At 41.1% G+C, this 19,915-nt stretch overlaps 1 protein-coding gene across 2 annotated transcripts in view; it reads right to left on the minus strand.

The window, feature by feature from the left end:
* The window catches only part of GLRA2 (glycine receptor alpha 2), a 177,992-nt gene that overhangs the window by 30,248 nt on the left and 127,829 nt on the right, over positions 1–19,915 (minus strand). For both annotated transcript variants that reach the window (XM_059384685.1, XM_059384684.1), the window contains exon 8: positions 6,330–6,479. In XM_059384685.1, coding sequence (XP_059240668.1) covers positions 6,330–6,479 — 150 coding nt within the window. The remainder of the gene's footprint in view (positions 1–6,329; positions 6,480–19,915) is intronic.

A 19,915-nucleotide genomic window follows, 5' to 3' on the forward strand; every position in this document is an offset into this window, starting at 1 on the left:
CTCTTTCAAATAAAATCTTAAAAAAAATAAAAATAGTGTTTTTGTTTTAACAGGCTACAACCCATTAGGGTCTGTGAGAATTTAGTGGTTCATGCCTAGCTGGGACAGAACTAGGGCATGGTGAGGCCTCACTCAGGTGCAAAGTGTAAGGGGTGCCACAACCCCAGTGCTCCAGGTCAATCTTTTCATGCAAAAACTTCATTGTTAGTGAACAAAATCCAGGGTGAACAAAATACCAAATTTCTGATAAAACCAGCATCTAACCCTGTACTTCTGTGCTCACCTCACTTGCCTTACCCTAATCCTATCTGTACTTAAAAAACTGAATAGACCATTAGAGTGCATTAGAGGTGTTTGTTTCAAGTACGTCTGTGACTCAGAGAGAGAGAGACTGGATCATAATGTAAGATCTAAAATGCGAAGTCTGAGCAGTAGCAGTTGAGGTCAGGGACTCTGGAACCAGACTTCCTGCATGTGTGGCTTTGGGCATTTTGCTTAATCTCTCTTCGCTTTAGTTTTCTCACCATCTGTAAGATGGAGATAAGAATACTGCCTTCATTATTGACGGGATGACCACATAATTTACCCAAACAAGGGCAATTATGAGAGTGGAAAATGGCCTAACAGATAATACAACTCTCTGATTTTATTACAAAATAAAAATGCATCCTCAAACAAAGTTATCCTGCAAAAATGACAGAAACATTCAGCTGTGAGCTCTCCAGAGGTTCAACAGGAAGACTGCTCAGCCTCTGTTTTGTTTTTTTTGTCCATTGAAACTATGATTTTCCACGTGTTCCACTGACCCCACCAAGTGGTGGCCTAGTGGTGTCATGGATTTTGTGTGCCATGTCATAGACCAAAGCTGACATCCCAAGTGGCCAGCAGGAGAGCAGTGCCCCCTTACTGACAAAGGCCAAAAGAAAGACTCCTTTACCCCCAGTCTCTTGTGTCCAAGTGTACTCCATTTTGATATCAGCAAGCTCCCCTTGAGTTATCCTGAAAAGAGAGTGATAGGGCATTGCTTCTGGAAAGAGTCAAGAAAAGAAGCTAGAGATAGGGACGGTTATGTTTTAGATTTTACGGCATGTTAAAGTGAGAACTCGTCCACTGTACATGTGCGCCCCCATCCCAGAAGATGACGGCAAGACAGAAAACGGATATAGAGGTCGACCACAGCCATTTCATTTTGTTTCAAGGCAACTATTAATAATTTGTTTAAAATGAATAATCCATAACAAATGCTAAATTACACCAAGGCAGCAGGACAATATGCAAGAGCAGGACTTTGCACAGTAAGCTGGGCTGTATGATCACAGTACTCATCTAGTCGTTGTGGGGATTAAACCAATTACTGTATGGAAGTTGCCTAAAACAGCGCCTCATATACAGTAAGCCTTCAAGCAGCGTTAGTTCTTATTATCATTTTTTTTTTCAAAACGTGGTTCAGACTTAAAAAACTTAATGTGCTGCCTTAGAGAAAACAGATGCCGTTTTCTAAGGTGCACATAATTGGAAATGTCTCCTAATCTCCCCCCCACACACACACCATATTTAATTGTCAATGAAAATAAGAGCCTTGACTGCAAAGGTCCAAACATGATTTGTTTTGTTTCCCACCTCCTTCTCACATCTTAAATTTGTTAATTAAGCTTTGGATTTTGAGTGGCCATTTTGAGATGCATAGTCAAACTCCAGAATATCTCCGTGCAAAACATCTAAACTTGGATTTCTCAACAAAGCAGTGACTACGGATGCCAGCTGGCATTTCTAAGGAGTCTCCCCCTAATGTCCACCACCGTCTGCCATCTCAGGTGTCTTTCTTGCTCCACTTTGCTGTGCCCAAACCATCTTGCTTTCTTCCTTACTTGACCCCAGGTCCTCTGGAACTGAAGTCGAGTTCATTCGACTTCACCACTGGTTTCCTTCATCACTGATGTCATCTACCAGCCTCCTTCCCTTAGTAGTTGATAACTTTAGGAACACTTTCATTATCAACTCAATACCCATGAAGGCCACCTTTTGTGGAGGGTCTTCCGTAATCAAATGGATAATTGGCTCCTACATTGGCCTTCTAATTCCTGGACTGCCTCACCTTCAATTTTTCCTCTGCTGGACCTTGGCCGTGTACTCACAGTCATACCTTTATCCTTGTCTTTACTTCCTGTGAAATCTTGATTTTTGAGCATTTCTTTCTCCCACTCACCACTGGCTCCTGTCCTTCCCACACAGCTATTTTAATATTCTTATTTCAGCATTTCATTGACCTCAGTGAAATGGACACTCTGTGTGTAGCCAGTGTCTCCTACATGTTCTCACTTTACCTACCTTAGACTCCCTGGTTCATCACTACCAGTCCCTCCAAGCACCCTTAACTCCCCTCCTCTCCCTCCCACTTTCCCTTCCTCTCCTCCAGCTCCTCAATTGTCTTTTTTAAACCTACAGTGTTTTATTAGTTTCACATGTACAATGTAGTTATTCAACAATTCCATACATCACCCAGTGCTCATCATGACGCGTGCACTCCTTAAACCCCATCACTTATTTTACCCATCCCCACCCACCCACCTCCCTTCTGATAACCATCAGTTTGCTTTCTGTAATTGAGTTTATTTCCTGCTTGGTCTCTCTCTTTCTTTTTCCTTTGCTCGTTTGTTGTTTCTTAAATTTCATATATGAGTGAAATTATATGGTATTTGTCTTTCTCCAACTTCTTTCACTTAGCATAATACTCTCTAGCTCCATCCATGTCATTGCAATTGGCAAGATTTTGTTATTTTTATGGCTGAATAATATTCCTGTGTGTGTGTGTGAGAGAGAGAGAGAGAGACTTTTTTTTTTAATCTATTCATCAATCAATGGAACACAGGCTGTTGCCATATCTTGGCTATTATAAATCATACTGCTATCAACATAAAGGTTCATGTATCCCTTTGAATTGGTATTTTTGTATTCTTTGGGTAAATACCCAGCAGTGCAATTGCTGGATTGTAGGGTGGTCCTATCTTTAAGTTTTTGAGGAATCGCCATACTCTTTTTCATAGCGACTGCACCCGTTTGCAGTCCCACCAACAGGGCACAAGTATTCTTTTTTCTCCAAATCCTCGCCAACACCTGTTTGTTTCTTGTGTTGTTGAATATCTATTCTCTTCAAGCTATTCCAAAAAATAGAAAGAGAAGGAAAGCTTCCAAATTCATTCTATGAGGCCAATATTACCTGGATACCAAAACCAAATAATGACACCCCTAAAAAAGAGAACTACAGGCCAATATCCCTGATGAACATAGATGTAAAAATCCTCACCAAAATACTAGCAAACGGAATTCAACAATACATTAAAAAAATCATTCACCATGATCAAGTGGGATTTAATTGGGGTTTGTAAGGGTGGTTCAATATTTGCAAATCAATCAATGTGATACATCAATAAGAGAAAGGATAAAAACCATATGATCATTTCAATAGAGAAAAGGCATTTGACAAGGCACAACATCCATTCATGACTAACAAAAAAAATAAATAAATAAAAGAAGCCAACAAAGTAGGTTTAGAGGGAACATACCTCAACCTATTTAAGGCCATCTATGAAAACCCACAGCTGACATCATCCTCAATGAGGAAAAAGTAAGAGCTTTTCCCTTAAGGCCAGGAACAAGACAAGGATGTCTATTCTCACCACTTTTATTCAGCACATTACTAGAAGTCCTAGCCACAGTAATCAGACAGCAAAAAGAAAGAAAAGGCATCCAAATCGGTAATAAAGAAATAAAAAGCAAAACTTGCACTATTTGCAGATGACATGATACTATATAGAAAATCCAAAAGACTCCACCAAAAAAAACCACCAAAACTGCTGGAAGTGATAAATGAACTTAGTAAACTCACAGGATACCAAATCCACGTACAGAAATCTATTGCACTTCTATACACCAATAATGAAGTAGCAGAAAGCGAAATTAACTTATCCCATTTACAACTGCACCAAAAACTGTAAGATAGCTAGGAATAAACCAAACCAAAGAGGTGGGAGATCTGTACACTGAAAACTAAAAACCACTGATGAACAAAATGGAAGATGACACAAAGAAATGGAAAGACATTCCATGCTCATAGATTGGAAGATTTCTACAGTAGCCTCTTAACTTATCTGTTGCTGCTATGCTTGACCCCATGGACCATCCACTTGATATCCTGGTATTTGCTATGCTGAAACTAATTTGTGGATTCCAGTCAGTTAGCATAAAATCCATTATACTGGCCTGCAAATTCCTATAAGAATCTGAAATCACCTATTCCTCCAACCTCGTGTTACTTTCTCCTGCCTGCTCTAAGTACCGCTCAGGTTTCTGCAAACCTATAATATGACTCATCTGGGACTCTTGTGAAAAGTACTAATTCTTAGTGACCTCCCCTTGCAGACTCTGATTAGTAGGTTTAGGAATCTATATGAGAATCTACTTTTTTATTTTAAAGATTTTTTATTTATTTATCTGACAAACAGATTACAAGTAGGCAGAGAGGCAGGCAGAGAGAGATGGGGAAGCAGGCTCCCCGCTGAACAGAGAGCCCGATGTGGGGCTTGATCCCAGGACCCTAAGATCATGACCTGAGCCAAAGGCAGAGGCTTTAACCCACTGAGCCACCCAGCACCCCGAGAATCTACTTTTAACAAGCGCTTCATGTGACTCTTATCATAAGACACAGACAGAGCCTGAGAATCTTCCACATAGCATTCCAAGGAAATCCTATCAATTATTTAGAATTGGGAAGCAAAATGAAACTCATTTTCCATTTTTGGTCCAGGACAATATACAGTCAGTGGCCATCTACTACACTAAGCCATGGAATTCTGGGAATGCAGTTTATGTGCCAAAATGCCCTCATATTCCCATAATTTTCTGGGTGGCACAAGTGCCACTTTGTGCAGACTCCTGTGGATGAGGTTGAAGAAATGGTTATCATCAACAAGGGGGCAAGGAGGAGAAAGTGGAGTAAGGCTTGATGCTCAACAATGTACAAAAAAAAGAATGTGTCTGTCTCCCTGGGCTGTGGTAGGACAAAATATTCCTAAAAGGTGGAGAAGAGAAACAGGACAACCAGCCAGATACCAGTATAGAATATGTGCGAGAAACATTTTGGTAGGTGAGGTCAGGACTCCGTGAGCTCATAGGCATACAAGCTCCTCAATGCAACCAAAATCTAAACCACAATAAACATTTAGCTTTGCAACTAGGTATTTGCAAGCATTAAGATTGACAGTGTAACATTTTTTATTTTGTTTTGTTGCAACAGAGTAGTATTTAACTATGGCTTTAATAACAAGTTTAATTTCTCAAATTTTAGGGGAACTGTCATTTCCTGTATATAAAATTTTAACTTCAGTCGTCTAGTGACATAGTTACAGGCACTGGGATCCTCCATATCAAAGGACATGTTTTTCTCCCAGAATCTGTAACTGAAACCGAAAACTGCAAGCCTCCTGGTGTCCCGTATGAAATTGGATCACAAGCCAGAGTAGTGCTTTTCCAACATGTACAGACACTGAAATTCCCTGGGTGGGAGCTTCAGAAACCCTGACTCCTGTGCCCCATTTCAAGACTGGGATTTCATTGCTGTTGGGTGTGGCCAAAGTGTGGGATTTTTAAAGATCTGCAGGCTATTTAAATGGGTAGGCAAGTTTAGGAACCACGGAGTAACTGATTTTGAGCATCTATTTGAAACCTCAAACATATGGATGGTGTAGAATTTGGGTTTATACACTAAGTTTAAGTCGAGATGATGAGATCAGTTTGACTAGATTTATCAAGTTGTAACTAACCCGGTTAGGGACCTTATTTACATAAAACCAGAGCAACTGATGAGAAAGTCAGTTAAGGCAGTTATGTACACAAGGTCACATACACACAAATTATTAATGTTCAGAACAACAGGATTTTAAAGCAGTTGTGTCAAATTGAGTATATATCTCCAATTAGAGTTGATTGATAAAACACAGAGCTCCCAGCTAAATCTTAATTTCCGATCAACAAATAATTTATTAATGTAAGTATCTCCCATGCAATACTTGTGACATCTTTCTACCAAATGCTATTTGTTGATCTAAAATTCAAGCTTAACTGCATGCCTCATGTTTTTATTTGCTAAATGCGACAACCCTGGCCCAATTTTAAAGGACTGACCTGAGCACTAATTCAGTATTGTAGGACACCTCAGGACCAAAAGGAACCTTAGCCTCTTACTTATTATGTATTCTCATTTCTGAATTCCATTGCCTCGGTAACTACGTCAAGCTCTACCTGACTTTGTCTGTGCTAAGGATCAGCTGTACCTTATTCTGTCTCTTCTGTCTTCTCCGGAGCCGCAGAAACTCCTTGTGTTGCCTGGAGACAAAGTTCACTGCTGCATACTCCAGCAAGGCCGCAAACACAAACAGAAGGCACACCGCCATCCAGATGTCAATCGCTTTCACATAGGAGACCTGAAAGAGAGAGAAAGAGAGAGGAGGGGGGCACTGTGAAAAGTTGTGGAGAAAGCGGATTCCTTGTGTTGTGAGAAGCAGAATACCTCATTTTCCTTCATCAAGGATTTTCTCTCCTTTCCTTAAGAGAGTGCTTAAGCATTTTCCATTCTGCTTGCAGACTTGGGGCTGAGCAGTGAAAATGACATGCCCTTTGCCCCAGGCCCTTGTTCCATCTCTCCCAGTCTAGCCCATCTGCTCGAGTAGCCTCATCCTTGAGACCAGCTCCAAAGATGACTATAAGAATTTCCTTAGTGGAAAAAAAAAAAAACACCAAAATTTTGAACCTGTTTATTTCTTTCCATTTTCCCTTTAATATTTAAAAACTACTATAATTAAGGGGCACCTGGGTGGCTCAGTGGGTTAAGCCACTGCCTTCGGCTCAGGTCATGGTCTCAGGGTCCTGGGATGGAGCCCCCACATCAGGCTCTCTGCTCAGCAGGGAGCCACCTTCCTCCTTTCTCTCTGCCTGCCTCTCTGCCTGCTTGTCATCTCTCTCTATCAAATAAATAAATAAAATCTTAAAAAAAAAACTACTATAATTAAGGTAATCCCAAAACCTGGATGAAAAATAAGTTATGTGTGGTTTGGGGCCCTTCCAATAGCCATTGGTAATTTCCATCATTCTATTGATCCTGACAATGAATACCCACTTCTAAATACTTTTAAGCTATCACAATTAAAAAATATCCAACCCAAATAAAACATCAAGGCTCTGGTCTTGGGAAGGGATCTGGTTAAAAAGCAAATTTTATTACACTTCAGTGGTTGGCTGAGTGTTTAGTATACCTTAACATTTGAGAAATGGGATTCTGGAAGCAAACAGGTTTTACTTGTAATGGAAAGTGCCCCTCATCTCACCTCATTTCCACTTATTTTTTAAAATTACTAGATGGTGTTGTAACCTCCTAGACCCCAGACTACAAAGGATGCTTATCAAACTGTTAGCTGAATGTGTACTATCTAACTCTGAAATTTTTAAAAAAAGATTTATCTAGTTGAGAGAGAGAAAGGGAAAGCACACAAGCATTGGAAGGGCAGAGGAACAGGGAGAGAAGCAGACTTCCTGCTGAGGGGGGAGTTGCTGAAGGACTCAACCCTAATGAGCCTGAGATCATGACCTGAGCCAAAACCAAGAGTCCGACGCTTAGCCAACTGAGCCACCCAGGCACCCCTAGATCTAACTTTTAAATAGGGTTTCCAAATATTTTTATATCAGCCACTGAGTGTTTACCAACCAGTATTATAAACATTTTTCAAAACTTTTTTTATTGTGTTATGTTAGTTACCATACAGTACATCATTAGTTTTTGATGTAGGGTTCCATGATTCATTGTTTGCATATAACACCCAGTACTCCGTGCAGTCCGTGCCTCCTTCATACCCATCACCGGCTCACCCATCCCTCCACTCTCCTCCCCTCTAAAACCCTCAGTTTGTTTCCCAGAGTCCACAGTCTCTCATGGTTCACTTCCCACTCCAGTTTTCTCCCCCTTCATTTTTCCCTTTCTTCTCCTAATGTCCTCCATGCTATTCCTTATGTTCCACAAATAATTGAAACCATAGGATAACTGTTTTTCCCTGCTTGACTTATTTCACTCGGCATAATCCCCTTCAGTTCCATCCCTGCTGATGCAAAAGTTGGGTATTCATCCTTTCTGATGGCTGAGTAATACTCCATTGTGTATATGGGCCACATCTTCTTTATCCATTCATCTATTGAAGGGCATCTTGGCTCTTTCCACATTTTGGCTATTGTGAACATTGCTGCAGATGACATAATGCTCTATGTGGAAAACCCAAAAGTCTCCACCCCCAAATTACTAGAACTCATACAGCAATTCAGTAATGTGGCAAGATACAAAATTAGTGCACAGAAACCAGTTGCTTTCTTATGCACTAAAAATGAAACTGTAGAAAGAGAAATTAGAGAATTGATTCCACTTACTATAGCACCAAGAACTGTAAGATACCTAGGAATAAACCTAACCAAAGAGGTAAAGGATCTATACTCGAGGAACTGCAGAACACTCATGAAAGACACTGAAGAAGACATAAAAAGATGGAAGAGCAGTCCATGCTCATGGGTCAGAAGAATAAAACATTGTTAAAATGACTATGCTGCCCAGAGCAATCTATACTTTCAACACCATCCCAATCAAAATTCCAATGGCATTTTTTAAAATGCTGGAACAGACAATCCTAAAATTTGTATGGAACCAGAAAAGACTCTGAATCACCAAGGAAATGTTGAAAAATAGAGCTGGGGGCATCACGTTGCGTGATTTCAAGCTATATTACAAAGCTATGAATACCAAGACAGCATGGTAGTGGCACAAAAACAGACACATAGACCAGTGGAACAGAAAAGAGAGCCATGATATGGACCCACAAGTCTATGGTCAAATAATCTTCGACAAAGTGGGAAAAAATATCCAGTGGAAAAAAGACAGTCTCTTCAATAAATGGTGCTGGGAAAATTGGACAGCTATGTATAGAAGAATGAAACTCCACCATTCTCTTACACCATACACAAAGATAAACTCTAAGTGGATGAAAGACCTCAATGTGAGACAGGAATCCATCAAAATCCTAGAGGAGAACATAGGCAATAACCTCTTTGACTTGTTTCACGTCACAACAACAAGCAACTTGTTTCAAGACACATCTCCAAAGGCAAGGGAAACAAAAGCGAAAATGAACTCTTGGGACTTCAAGATAAAAAGCTTCTGCACCACAAAGGAAACAGTCAAAACAAAGAGGCAACTCACAGAATGGGAGAATATATATGCAAATGACACTACAGACAAGGGGCTGATGTCCAAGATCTATAAAGAACTTCTCAAAGTGAACACTCAAAAAACAGATAGTCAAGTCAAAAAAAGGGCAGAAGACATGAGCAGACACTTCTCCAAAGAAGATCTACAAATGGCTAACAGACACATGAAAAAGTGTTCATCATCATTAACCATCAGGGAAATTCAAATCAAAACCACATTGAGATACCACCTTACACCAGTTAGAATGGCAAAAATCAATAAGACAAGAAACAACAAATGTTGGAAAAGTTGTGGAGAAAGGGGAACTCTCTTACACTCTTGGTGAGAATGCAAGTTGGTGCAACCACGTTGGAAGGCAATGTGGAGGTTCCTCAAAAAGTTAAAAATAGACCTATTCTATGGCCCTGCAATTGTACTACTGGGTATTTACCCCAAAGATACGAATGTAGTAAAAAGAAGGGCCTTATGCACCTCAATGTTCATAGCATTTTATCTATATTTTCTAACCATTATAACAACTGTATTGCCCCCAATTTCTGATGAGGAAACTAGAGTAGAGAAGGGTTAAATTGTTACTCAAGGTCACAGAGCTAGTTAAATGGCAGAACTAAGATTGGAATTGCATACCAGTCTGACTGGTGGATTTCCTTTCCACCCAAGTACAAACACACTACTAGGATTATACAGTTTATATCTTACATTTCTCTTTGACCTTTAGAGTGAGTATTTCTTACATCATTTAACTTTCTTCTAAATCATGCTTGCTTAATGGTCCAGACCATGATGAATCATTTTGTATTACAGGGCAGCTAGGCGATTTGTAGTTCTATTGTTTGCTACTATAAACTTTGGGGCTATGAATATTCTCCCCCCCCCTCAAAATATTGGCTGTATCTCTGATTACTTTTCAGATCAGTTTTTAGAGTGGGATTATGGGAATAAATGATAAGAAAACTGGCTTCTGACTTGGGAAGTTAATAGCAACACGGCGGGTATAAAAGCAGAGGCTCTAGAGTGAGATGCCCAAATAGAGGACTATACCCTGTTCCTGACTAACTCTATCATTTTGCCAAATTGTTAAACCTCTTCCTGCTTCCCATCCTTGTCTGCATAATAGGGACAATAATACCTATCTCAGAACTATGTGGTGAAGATCACTTAATATGTGCAAAGTGCTTCAAATAGTATCTGTCATAGAATAAGTGCTATATAAATGTTTGCAATTATTTGTCTACATAAGGGTGTGATTTTGTTAATGGAGAAATTTTGGAAAAGACAGAAAGATCAAGGAAAATTTTTAAAAAATCACCTATGATCCTAATATATTCCAATTATTATTTTTAAGGTTACCACCTGCTTTATACTATTTGTCTCAGTCAACCTGATCTACTGGTCAGTCCCACACATGTTGTGACAAAGTGGTCCAGCACTTTCTCATTTCCAGCACTTTGAAGAGATCACCCTTCCTACCTGGGATGCTCAGTCTCATTCTTTCTGATTCACAGAATCCTTCAGGACTTGACTCAGGTGCCAGCTCGTCTGGGAAGCCTCTCCAACCTTCTTACTTTCTCCCTTCTGGTTTAGGAGCCATTTTTCTTTGCTCTTTCATCATTCTCTGTTGAACCTGTCCCTTCTTACTCCATGAACTTCCCTGGCCCCACCACTAGACCATAAGCAAGTTATTTATTCATTTTTTTGAACAGGCTCTGTGTATTATTAAATCTCTGTATCACCAGCACAGGACCTAGCAAATAATGAGTAAGCATTAGATATATGGAATGGATGGATAAAGCAATGATCGAATGACAGTAGGAATGACAGAAGTATCGGGCCATCTTTCCATCTCTGTATTAAATTTCAACAATTCTACGCTATGTAACATTACCCACACTTGCATGTATTTGATATTTCTAGGAGTAGACTGTCAGTGCATTTTAATTCTCTCAGTGCACTTAGCATGCCTGGAATGTTTCTTCCCTTAATAAGCAGTCATTTGTCTCGTGTTTGCTCTTCTGGAGCAATCCTGTTCCCCTGTAATTTGTCTTATATTTGCTCTTCTGGAGCAATCCTGTTCTCCTGTAATAATAGAACATTACCAATCACAGCATTCCCAGTTATATATTATTCAGAAGGCCCATAAATGTTTTAAGATCCAATAATGAGAGGTATTTGTCAGTGCCTGGTAAATGTCCATACCACAAGCGAAGTCCAGTAGAGCTGACCGTCATTCCTCCCCTTCGTGGTGTTTACAGCATTTAGTAATTTGTAAACCTTTTCCCCGTCTCATTCTGGCCATCAGCAGGCCAAGCACGTATTTGGCTTCTTTTATAGCTGCTCATAAATGAGTCCTTTCAGTCTCTTAATCATTTTGGTTGGTCTCTGAGTTGCCTCCAAATCATGAACATCTTTCCAGCATTGAAGTGCTGGCATTAAATGCATTATTCACACGGATTTAGAGGGTGTTGTGAGACATCTATTACATATGATGTGATGCCCCTCGGTGCTGGTCTCTGAGGATTGAAATGCCTTTTTGCTGCTTTTACCCAGCTCTGAAGTCAGATTCGCTCTCTTTGGCTGCTAATCCCTAGACGTTGTTAGCTCACATCTTCTCCTGTCACATTCTTTTTATGATTCTTGGGCTTACGTGATTGCTTCCTGAACTACTTTACTACAGTCTTGCAAAAAAAAAAAAATAGTTTTCGAAGGTAATTAAGCTCTCAAAATGCTATTATGACTCACTGAGTTGGTATGTTTCCAGGCATATTTAATTCGGGAAAATAAACATTGAGGGCCTACTATGTGGAAGGCACTGTAGCAGCTGATGGTGGGAGGTGGGGCGAAAGACACAAGGATAACTGAGATGCCCATTGATACTTCCCAGTGGTCCTTCAGAGGACCCCATTTACACCGTGCTCCAGAAACTGTAATTCCCATGCGTCACGAAGCAGAGAATTATAGTCTATGGGTCAAGTCTGACCTACCACATGTTTTTATAAATAAAGTTTTATTGGAACACAGGCATACTCATTCATTTATGTATTGTCTACGGATGCTTTCACACTAAAATGGCACAGTTGAGTAGTTGTGACAGAGCCCATATGGCCTGCAAAACCTCAAATACTTACTTCGTGGTCCTTTACAGAAAACATTTGCTATCCCCTGACCTAGACTGTGGTGGTGTCTGATTTTTCCTGAGGTTATACATCATAATAACACTGCCTGGTACTTGAGAAATTCATGGTCTACTGAGGGAGTCAATCATGTGCACATGCATGTAACTGATACAAAGTAGATGGTCCCCTGTGCCAAGGTGAAAGAAAGACCAAGAGGCTGTTAGAATATGGGGAGGTTGATGTTGACAGGGAGGATCAGAAGAGGCTTCATTCTCCAGTGATGTGGCATTTGACTAACGGTTTGTGGAAAGCCAGGACTTCGGTGGGTAGAAAGAGCTAAAAAGCAAAGCCACAAAGATGGGAGGGTCAGTGGGCTTGGGGATCGTGAACAGCCTCGTAACCAGGATATGCTGCTAGGTACCTGGGAAGTGCAGGGTAGGGTGTGAACATATAGGCTGGGCCAGCACATGGAAGGCCAGGCCGAGGGGGTTGGGTTTCAGACTGCTTGTAAAGATAAGCCGATGATGGTTTTGAAGTGGGTATAGATGTGTAAGTCCTTTTCTAATTATCCTGCTGTTTTTTGTCCTCAAAAGCCGGAGTCTGAGCAATAGCAGACATTTTCCCTCCTTACCAAAATTTGCCTTCCTTCCTCTTGCCACTTTCAACTGTGTGCAAGGCCCGTTCTCTTCCAAGCTTTCTAACAACATCTCTGAATCCTTTGCTGGATCTTCTATTTGTAATTTGTGTTCCTTGAACTCTACCTCTTTGGTTTTCCCTCTAGCTTCATGTGCTCAATGAATTCATCCACTCCTCTAGTTTTGTGTGTGTGTGTGTGTGTGTGTGTGTGTGTGTGTGTCTCCATCCTATAGCAGAGATTGGCCAAGTTCTCATGAATCCCACTTCGTTTTCCTGGGACACCAGTGAGAGATCTGCCACTTCAATTGGATCTCTAGTGCAATGTGGGCAGAAGTGCCCCTTCAGGTTGTTTTTCAGAGTCCACAGTCTCTCATGGTTCACCTCCCCTTCCAATTTCCCTCAACTCCCTTCTCCTCTCCATCTCCCTATGTCCTCCATGTTATTTCTTATGCTCCACAAATAAGTGAAACCATATGATAATTGACTGTCTCTGCTTGACTTCTTTCACTCAGCAGAATCTCTTCCAGTCCCGTCCATGTTGCTACAAAAGTTGCTTATTCATCCTTTCTGATGCAGGCATAATACTCCATAGTGTATATGGACCCCATCTTCCTTATCCATTCGTCCGTTGAAGGGCATCTTGGTTCTTTCCACAGTTTGGCAACCGTGGCCATTGCTGCTATAAACATTGGGGTACAGATGGCCCTTCTTTTCACTACATCTGTATCTTTGGGGTAAAGTTTTGAAGGGGCGGGGGGTGGGAGGTTGGGGGAGCCAGGTGGTGGCTATTAGAGAGGGCACGGATTGCATGGAGCACTGGGTGTGGTGCAAAAACAATGAATACTGTTATGCTGAAAAGAAATCTAAAAAAATAAAATAAAATAAAATAAAATAAAAAAAGAAATGCCCCTTCAGGGCCTCTAAAATCTCTCATGATGTCCTTATGATTTAACCCCTCTGCAACCGCCCTGAATGTCACTCATTTCAGATAGCAGTGCCCAAAGATGGTAGAAGCCTTGATCCCTGGAAGACCCAGGGCCACCCACTATACAAGAGACTATAATTTGAGTGAGAAATAAACTTTCATTGTATTAAGCCACAGAGATTTCAGGATTTTGTGTTTCCAACGCTTCCAAATCCATCATTCAGTCCTGACCTCTCACCTCTCATTCCTGTGCTAATTCTAAAATGCCTACAGTTAGTATTTACAAAATCAAACTCATTAAACGCCCCTCCTTCCCTTTCATTTGCTTTTAATCATTCTTCCCACTAGCAAATGTGGTTTCACCATTGGTTCTTTTCTTGCCTTTATCTCTATTATTCAATCTGTTGTAAAAACTCAACGTTTCTTTCTGCAGAGCACCCTGGGGTTTACTCTTTTCTCTCCATTTTAAAGATGTCACTACAGCCCTGGCCATCCATACTTAAACCTGATTATTAAAACTTCCTGACTGAGCCCCCCGCTCCCTGTATTCAGTTCTTCTCCTTGGCAGTTTATCCTTTTGCTTCTGCTAGATTAAATTTAAAATGCCAATTACATTTTGCAGCACATCTGCTTAAGAACAGCCGAGGCTGCCTATTATAGGCTCTAGTATCCAAGATCTCTCACGGTGTGTGTCCACCCTAGTTAATCAATCTTATTCCACTCTTTCCTAACATGAACCTTGTACTTTGTTTAAGCAATTCTGCTTATCCCTGAGGGGGCCAACTCCATTCCTACTGAGAACACCAGTGGTTCATAAATGGGTGTGATTTTGCACCCCAGGAGACCTGTGGCGATGTCTGGAGATATCTGGAGTTGTCACAACCAGGGGGAGGTGCTTCTGGTGTCTGGGAGGCTGAGGACCAGAATGCTGCTAACTATAACACACAGAACAGCCCCCACAATGAAGAATTATCCAGTCCCAAATGTCAATAATTCTGTGGTTGACAAACTCTGAGATGGAGAAAGCAAGAACTCCCCAAGCCCAGGCATCTATATCTAGTCTAGTGGTTCCCCACTGGGGACAATATTATTCTGAGAAGACATTTGACCATGCCTGAAGATGTTTTTGGTCATCCCAACTGGCGAGTGGGGTAGTTAGAGGCCGGGGATGCTGCTATAAATGGCCAGCAATGCATAACACCATCCCCATGGCTTAGAATTTGCCAGCCCCAAATGTTAATAGTGTTAAGGTTGAGAAAACTTGGCCTATATATTTCTGCCAATGTAGAAACTCTTCCTGCCTTTCCTCTACCTGTTTACTTCCAGATAATTCCTCAAGGAGTAGCTCAAACTCCATCTCCAGAGTGATGCTTTCCCTGCCCATTCTAGTCCACAGTGGTCTTGCCTATCTTTAGGATTTGTGTTACACTTACAGTTAGGATTGTACAGTTTAGTCTTCGCTTCATGTATGCAAGTTTTATCCACCCAACTAAAGTGTATGATACTGGACCTTAAAGACCCAGTAATGTCTTTTGTATCTATGCCACCAAGGACAAGTCTTTGAGCATATCATAAGTGTCCCATAGTTTCTGTTGATTGACAAGTGATCCAAGCCATATATAAATTCAGATTCCTTTCACTATCAGTGCTTTATATGAAGGATCCACCTACCAAAACAAAAATGAGAACAACAAAAACTAAAAGGAAAAAATTAGCTTCAGTCTTTATAGGTGATAATATCCAGATTACTCTTTATTTATTTGCATTAAGGGAAAGAAGCATACGTATTAATTTCATGACTTTACAATTGATGTAGTTTGCAAACCTATTTTGTGAAAAAGTAGAGCTAGTCAAATGGGTTAGATTTTTGTGGCACTAAATAAACATTGATCTGGTATTCAAACACATCGCCTAGATGGTGGAGTTGATCTCATTGCTCACTTGTTTTGGCATCATGTTGACATTTCTTGGAGATGTTTTGCATCACTGTTCTTTTCAAGATTGTCTTGGCATTTTTTGAAAACTTGGGCAAGTTTTCTTTTTTTTTAAAGATTTTATTTATTTGTCAGAGAGAGAGGGAGAGAGAGCAAGCACAGACAGACAGAATGGCAGGCAGAGGCAGTGGGAGAAGCAGGCTCCCCGCTGAGCAAGGAGCCCGATGTGGGACTCCATCCCAGGACGCTGGGATCATGACCTGAGCCGAAGGCAGCTGCTTAACCAACTGAGCCACCCAGGCATCCCGCGCAAGTTTTCTTGAGTTAAATTTTTTATTAATGGTTTACTCAGATCCGTTTCAAAAGTGAAAATCAGGCTATGAATTTATTTACTTTAGTCCCATAATTTGTTTTGTTTATATTTGAAAACCTACACCATATTCCATGTCATGAAGCTGGTTGCTTAGGGGTTAGGCCATTTTCTACCCAGGGTTTATCCTCCGCACAGAAGAGTGAATCATCATTGTATGATGATGTCCATACAGCTTGGATGCCCTCTCCATCCTTCATGGGCAGGTCACTCTCCTGTGACAATTTGTCAACAAAAATATATCCATTCTCAGTTTCTAGACTGACCACAGAGAGCTATGACGTTCCTCCAGCAGACAAGTAAGGAGGGTTAGTTATGAACACATATGGAGAGAAATTCCTTACAGTAGAGAAGAATCACAAATGACTATGATACTATTTTTTTTAACTAGGCTCCATGCCTAGTGTGCAGCCCAACGTGAGGCTTGTACTCACTGTGAGATCAAGACCTGAGCTGAGATCAAGAGTCAGACCCTTAATCCACTGAGCCACCCAGATGCCCCCCAAGTATTGTTTTTTAATAGAAAAGAGACCAAATGGATTCATAGGGCAATCTCAAAATACTGAGATATATATTTTTCTTTCTTTGAGTGGAATGGTCTCTCACACCCACCTGCCTGAGTCAATGTTTATTCTCAAACTGTACATATAAACCGTTGCTAAACCAGAATAGACACTTTTCTGCTATGTACAGTTCAATTGCTTCTTACCTAATTTAGAAGGCAAATTTTTAATTAACCCTTGTTAATGCAACTCTTAAAATGACAGATACCTGTTGGTCACAGTAACCTGACTTGCGCTTTTATCATGTGGAGCAGAAGTCTTTGGTAACTCTAATGAACTTGTCTTTCATCCACTGCCATGAAGTATACCACCACTCTCTCCATCCTCATTTTATGGGAGAAAATAATTTTATTAAATGCATGTCTAAATCTCATACAGCTGGTAATCAACCATAGAGGAAATGAGAAGTCTGGCTTCAACTTTCTGTTTTGACTCTTACCTACATTCAGTCACTGTAAAAATATCATCAGAAAAATATAGACAGTTGAATTAATCCTAGTGCCAAAGATTCATGGCGTTGTACAGTTTTGTCTTTATAATTTCATTGCCAAGTTGCCATTTTTGTTGCCTAATTAAAGAGCTCACATCTGCTGTTTAATGCCAGGAAAATCAGATTTCCTTGGCAGAGAGGAATGGGAGCAGCACCAAGTACTGAGCCCGTCACAATGTCACTACCCTTGCCCCATTTTCTCTCCATATCTTAAGCTCTTGCCGGGTTCTGGGTAGAATGTTGAATAAACACTCTTGCAAAGGTGTTGTTTGTAGAAACAGCCATTGGGTGGCAGTGCCTCCAAGGCTGGTATCTGCAGGAGACAACTAGAAAAAATGGTACTCCTTAAATCACAAAACTTTCGTAAGGACAAGCCTGAACAACCTTCAGGGACCAATTTGTGTGTTGGGTGGCACACAGGCTGAGATAGCTGATTATTTCCAAGGAGGAGTAAGTTTCTCTCCATTATGGTGGTCAGCAGACTGTTCAAAGTAGCTTGCCAAAGCCTATGACCACGTTGAGTTTTTATGGGTGGAGAGGTTAAGGGAAGGGTAGAACTGCCAGGCCCAGAATAGATAAGGACTATTAGGTGGTATCCACTGTTAGAGGGACCAGAGGGATGCCCTGTGGCAAGGCACCCCCGAGTCTGTCAGCCTTCTGCCAACGTAGGCATTTGGGGAAGATGCCAAGGTGTGGAGGGAGCAGCCTCTGGAGGAAGAAGAAGCAGGACCAGGGGACATATGCTTCTCTGTGTTTGTGTTTGCACGTGTCTTATCACATTCTCAGCTCTTGCCTGGAATACTGATTTCTCCCACAGTCTACTTCCTCAGTGCCACAAGGGCAGTACAGTACATTCTCAAACAAGGGCAGAAATGAAGAGGGAGTGGGACCTGGGAGAAAATTGGCCACTAATGGAAAAAAAAAGAGCCCCAGTGAAGAAAAGAGCCAATTCGATGATCTCAGTGTTAGAAAGACAACCAGCAGCTTTCTGGTATGTGTGTGTGGGGGTTAATAATGAAAGGATTCTCCACTTCACAGATATTTGTGTGGTCAGTGTGTGTGTGTGTGTGTGAGAGAGAGAGAGAGAGAGAGAGAGAGAGAGATTGGGAAGACTATGAAGATGGGAAGAAAGAAAGGAAAGGAATAACTTCAGAGCCAAGCCAGCTTGGATTCGAATTCTAGCTGAATGACCAGTGAATTTGGGAAGATCTCTTAATCTGAGGAAACGTCCGTTTCCTCATACTGAAGTAGGGGCCCAAGGATTCCAGTGTCACGGGTTCCCTGAAGGACTGAATAAGACACTATATAAATCTTAACACTTATTTGGCAGATTGCAGACCCTCAGTCACACTGGTTGGCCAAGGATGAGCTCCTGAAGCCATTGTGAAACTCAAAACTTGCATATCTCAAGGCGGTTTTCCCAGGAGGAATAAATATAAAGTAGAATTTGTTATATTTCATGTTCTGTGCATGCATTAAGACCTTTTCTGTATTTTTACACAGCCCTATTTCAAATCCACATAAGCCAAGTTCACATAAAATGGAACCTCACTGTATCATGCTTAGTGAAATATTCAATCGGAGAAAGACAACGATCATATGATCTCCCTGATATGAAGAAGTGGAGATGCATCGTGGGGGGTTAGGGGGGTAGGAGAAGAATAAATGAAACAAGATGGGATCGGGAGGGAGACAAACCATAAGTGACTCTTAATCTCACAAAACAAACTGAGGGCTGCGGGGGGGAGGGGCAGTATGGAGAGAATGGTGGGGTTATGGACATTGGGGAGGGTATGTGCTATGGTGAGTGCTGTGAAGTGTGTAAACCTGGCGATTCACAGACCTGTACCCCTGGGGATAAAAATACATTATATGTTTATAAAAGAATAATTTTTTTTAAAAAAAGATGAAAAAAAAAACTACCCAATAAAAATTACTTCCCTAATTTGCAAAAAAAAAAAATTGGAACCTCACTGTAGTGAGTACAAGGCTTACATAGGGATAGAGGAATGTGTCACAGGAGTTGGTAGGTGCTGTTACCAAAACATGACAGCAAACCACCAAAAAGCAACAAAAAGCCTGCCACAGCACAGCTCTAGGAGTTCGCTCCATTGTAAAGATAAGGACACTTCAGTTGACTGACCAGCTACCACAATCTCATGGCCAAAGAGTGGTTGAGCTGTTCTTCCCATCTACCTGGCATGATTCCACACTCCTGCTTTTTTTTGGCTCACGGACCCCTGTGGGAACCTCCCTCTCTGGGGAGTGAGGCAGGAGAATTACTCACAGGCTGTGATTTCACCAGATGACAACATCTGGTATGAAAGAGAGGGGGAAAGGCACCTGCGGTAGGGCAGGCACCTAGGAAACGGCAGTACAGTCACGCCTGCAGCCGTGGAGACACTACGAACAGGAGAGTTTAAAGATAAGACATAACCACTCTGTTCTCAATTTGCTTTCTTGGTTGGCAGTCAGTGCTTTTTTCACTTCTTTATCCGTTCCCTTATCCACCCCACCCAGGTTCAAAGTTCAGCCTTGTTCAAGACAGCATGGTACTGGCACAAAAACAGACACATAGATCAATGG

Source organism: Mustela nigripes, chromosome X (genome assembly GCF_022355385.1).
Source record: "Mustela nigripes isolate SB6536 chromosome X, MUSNIG.SB6536, whole genome shotgun sequence".
In the NCBI taxonomy this organism is placed as follows: Eukaryota; Metazoa; Chordata; class Mammalia; order Carnivora; family Mustelidae; genus Mustela; species Mustela nigripes.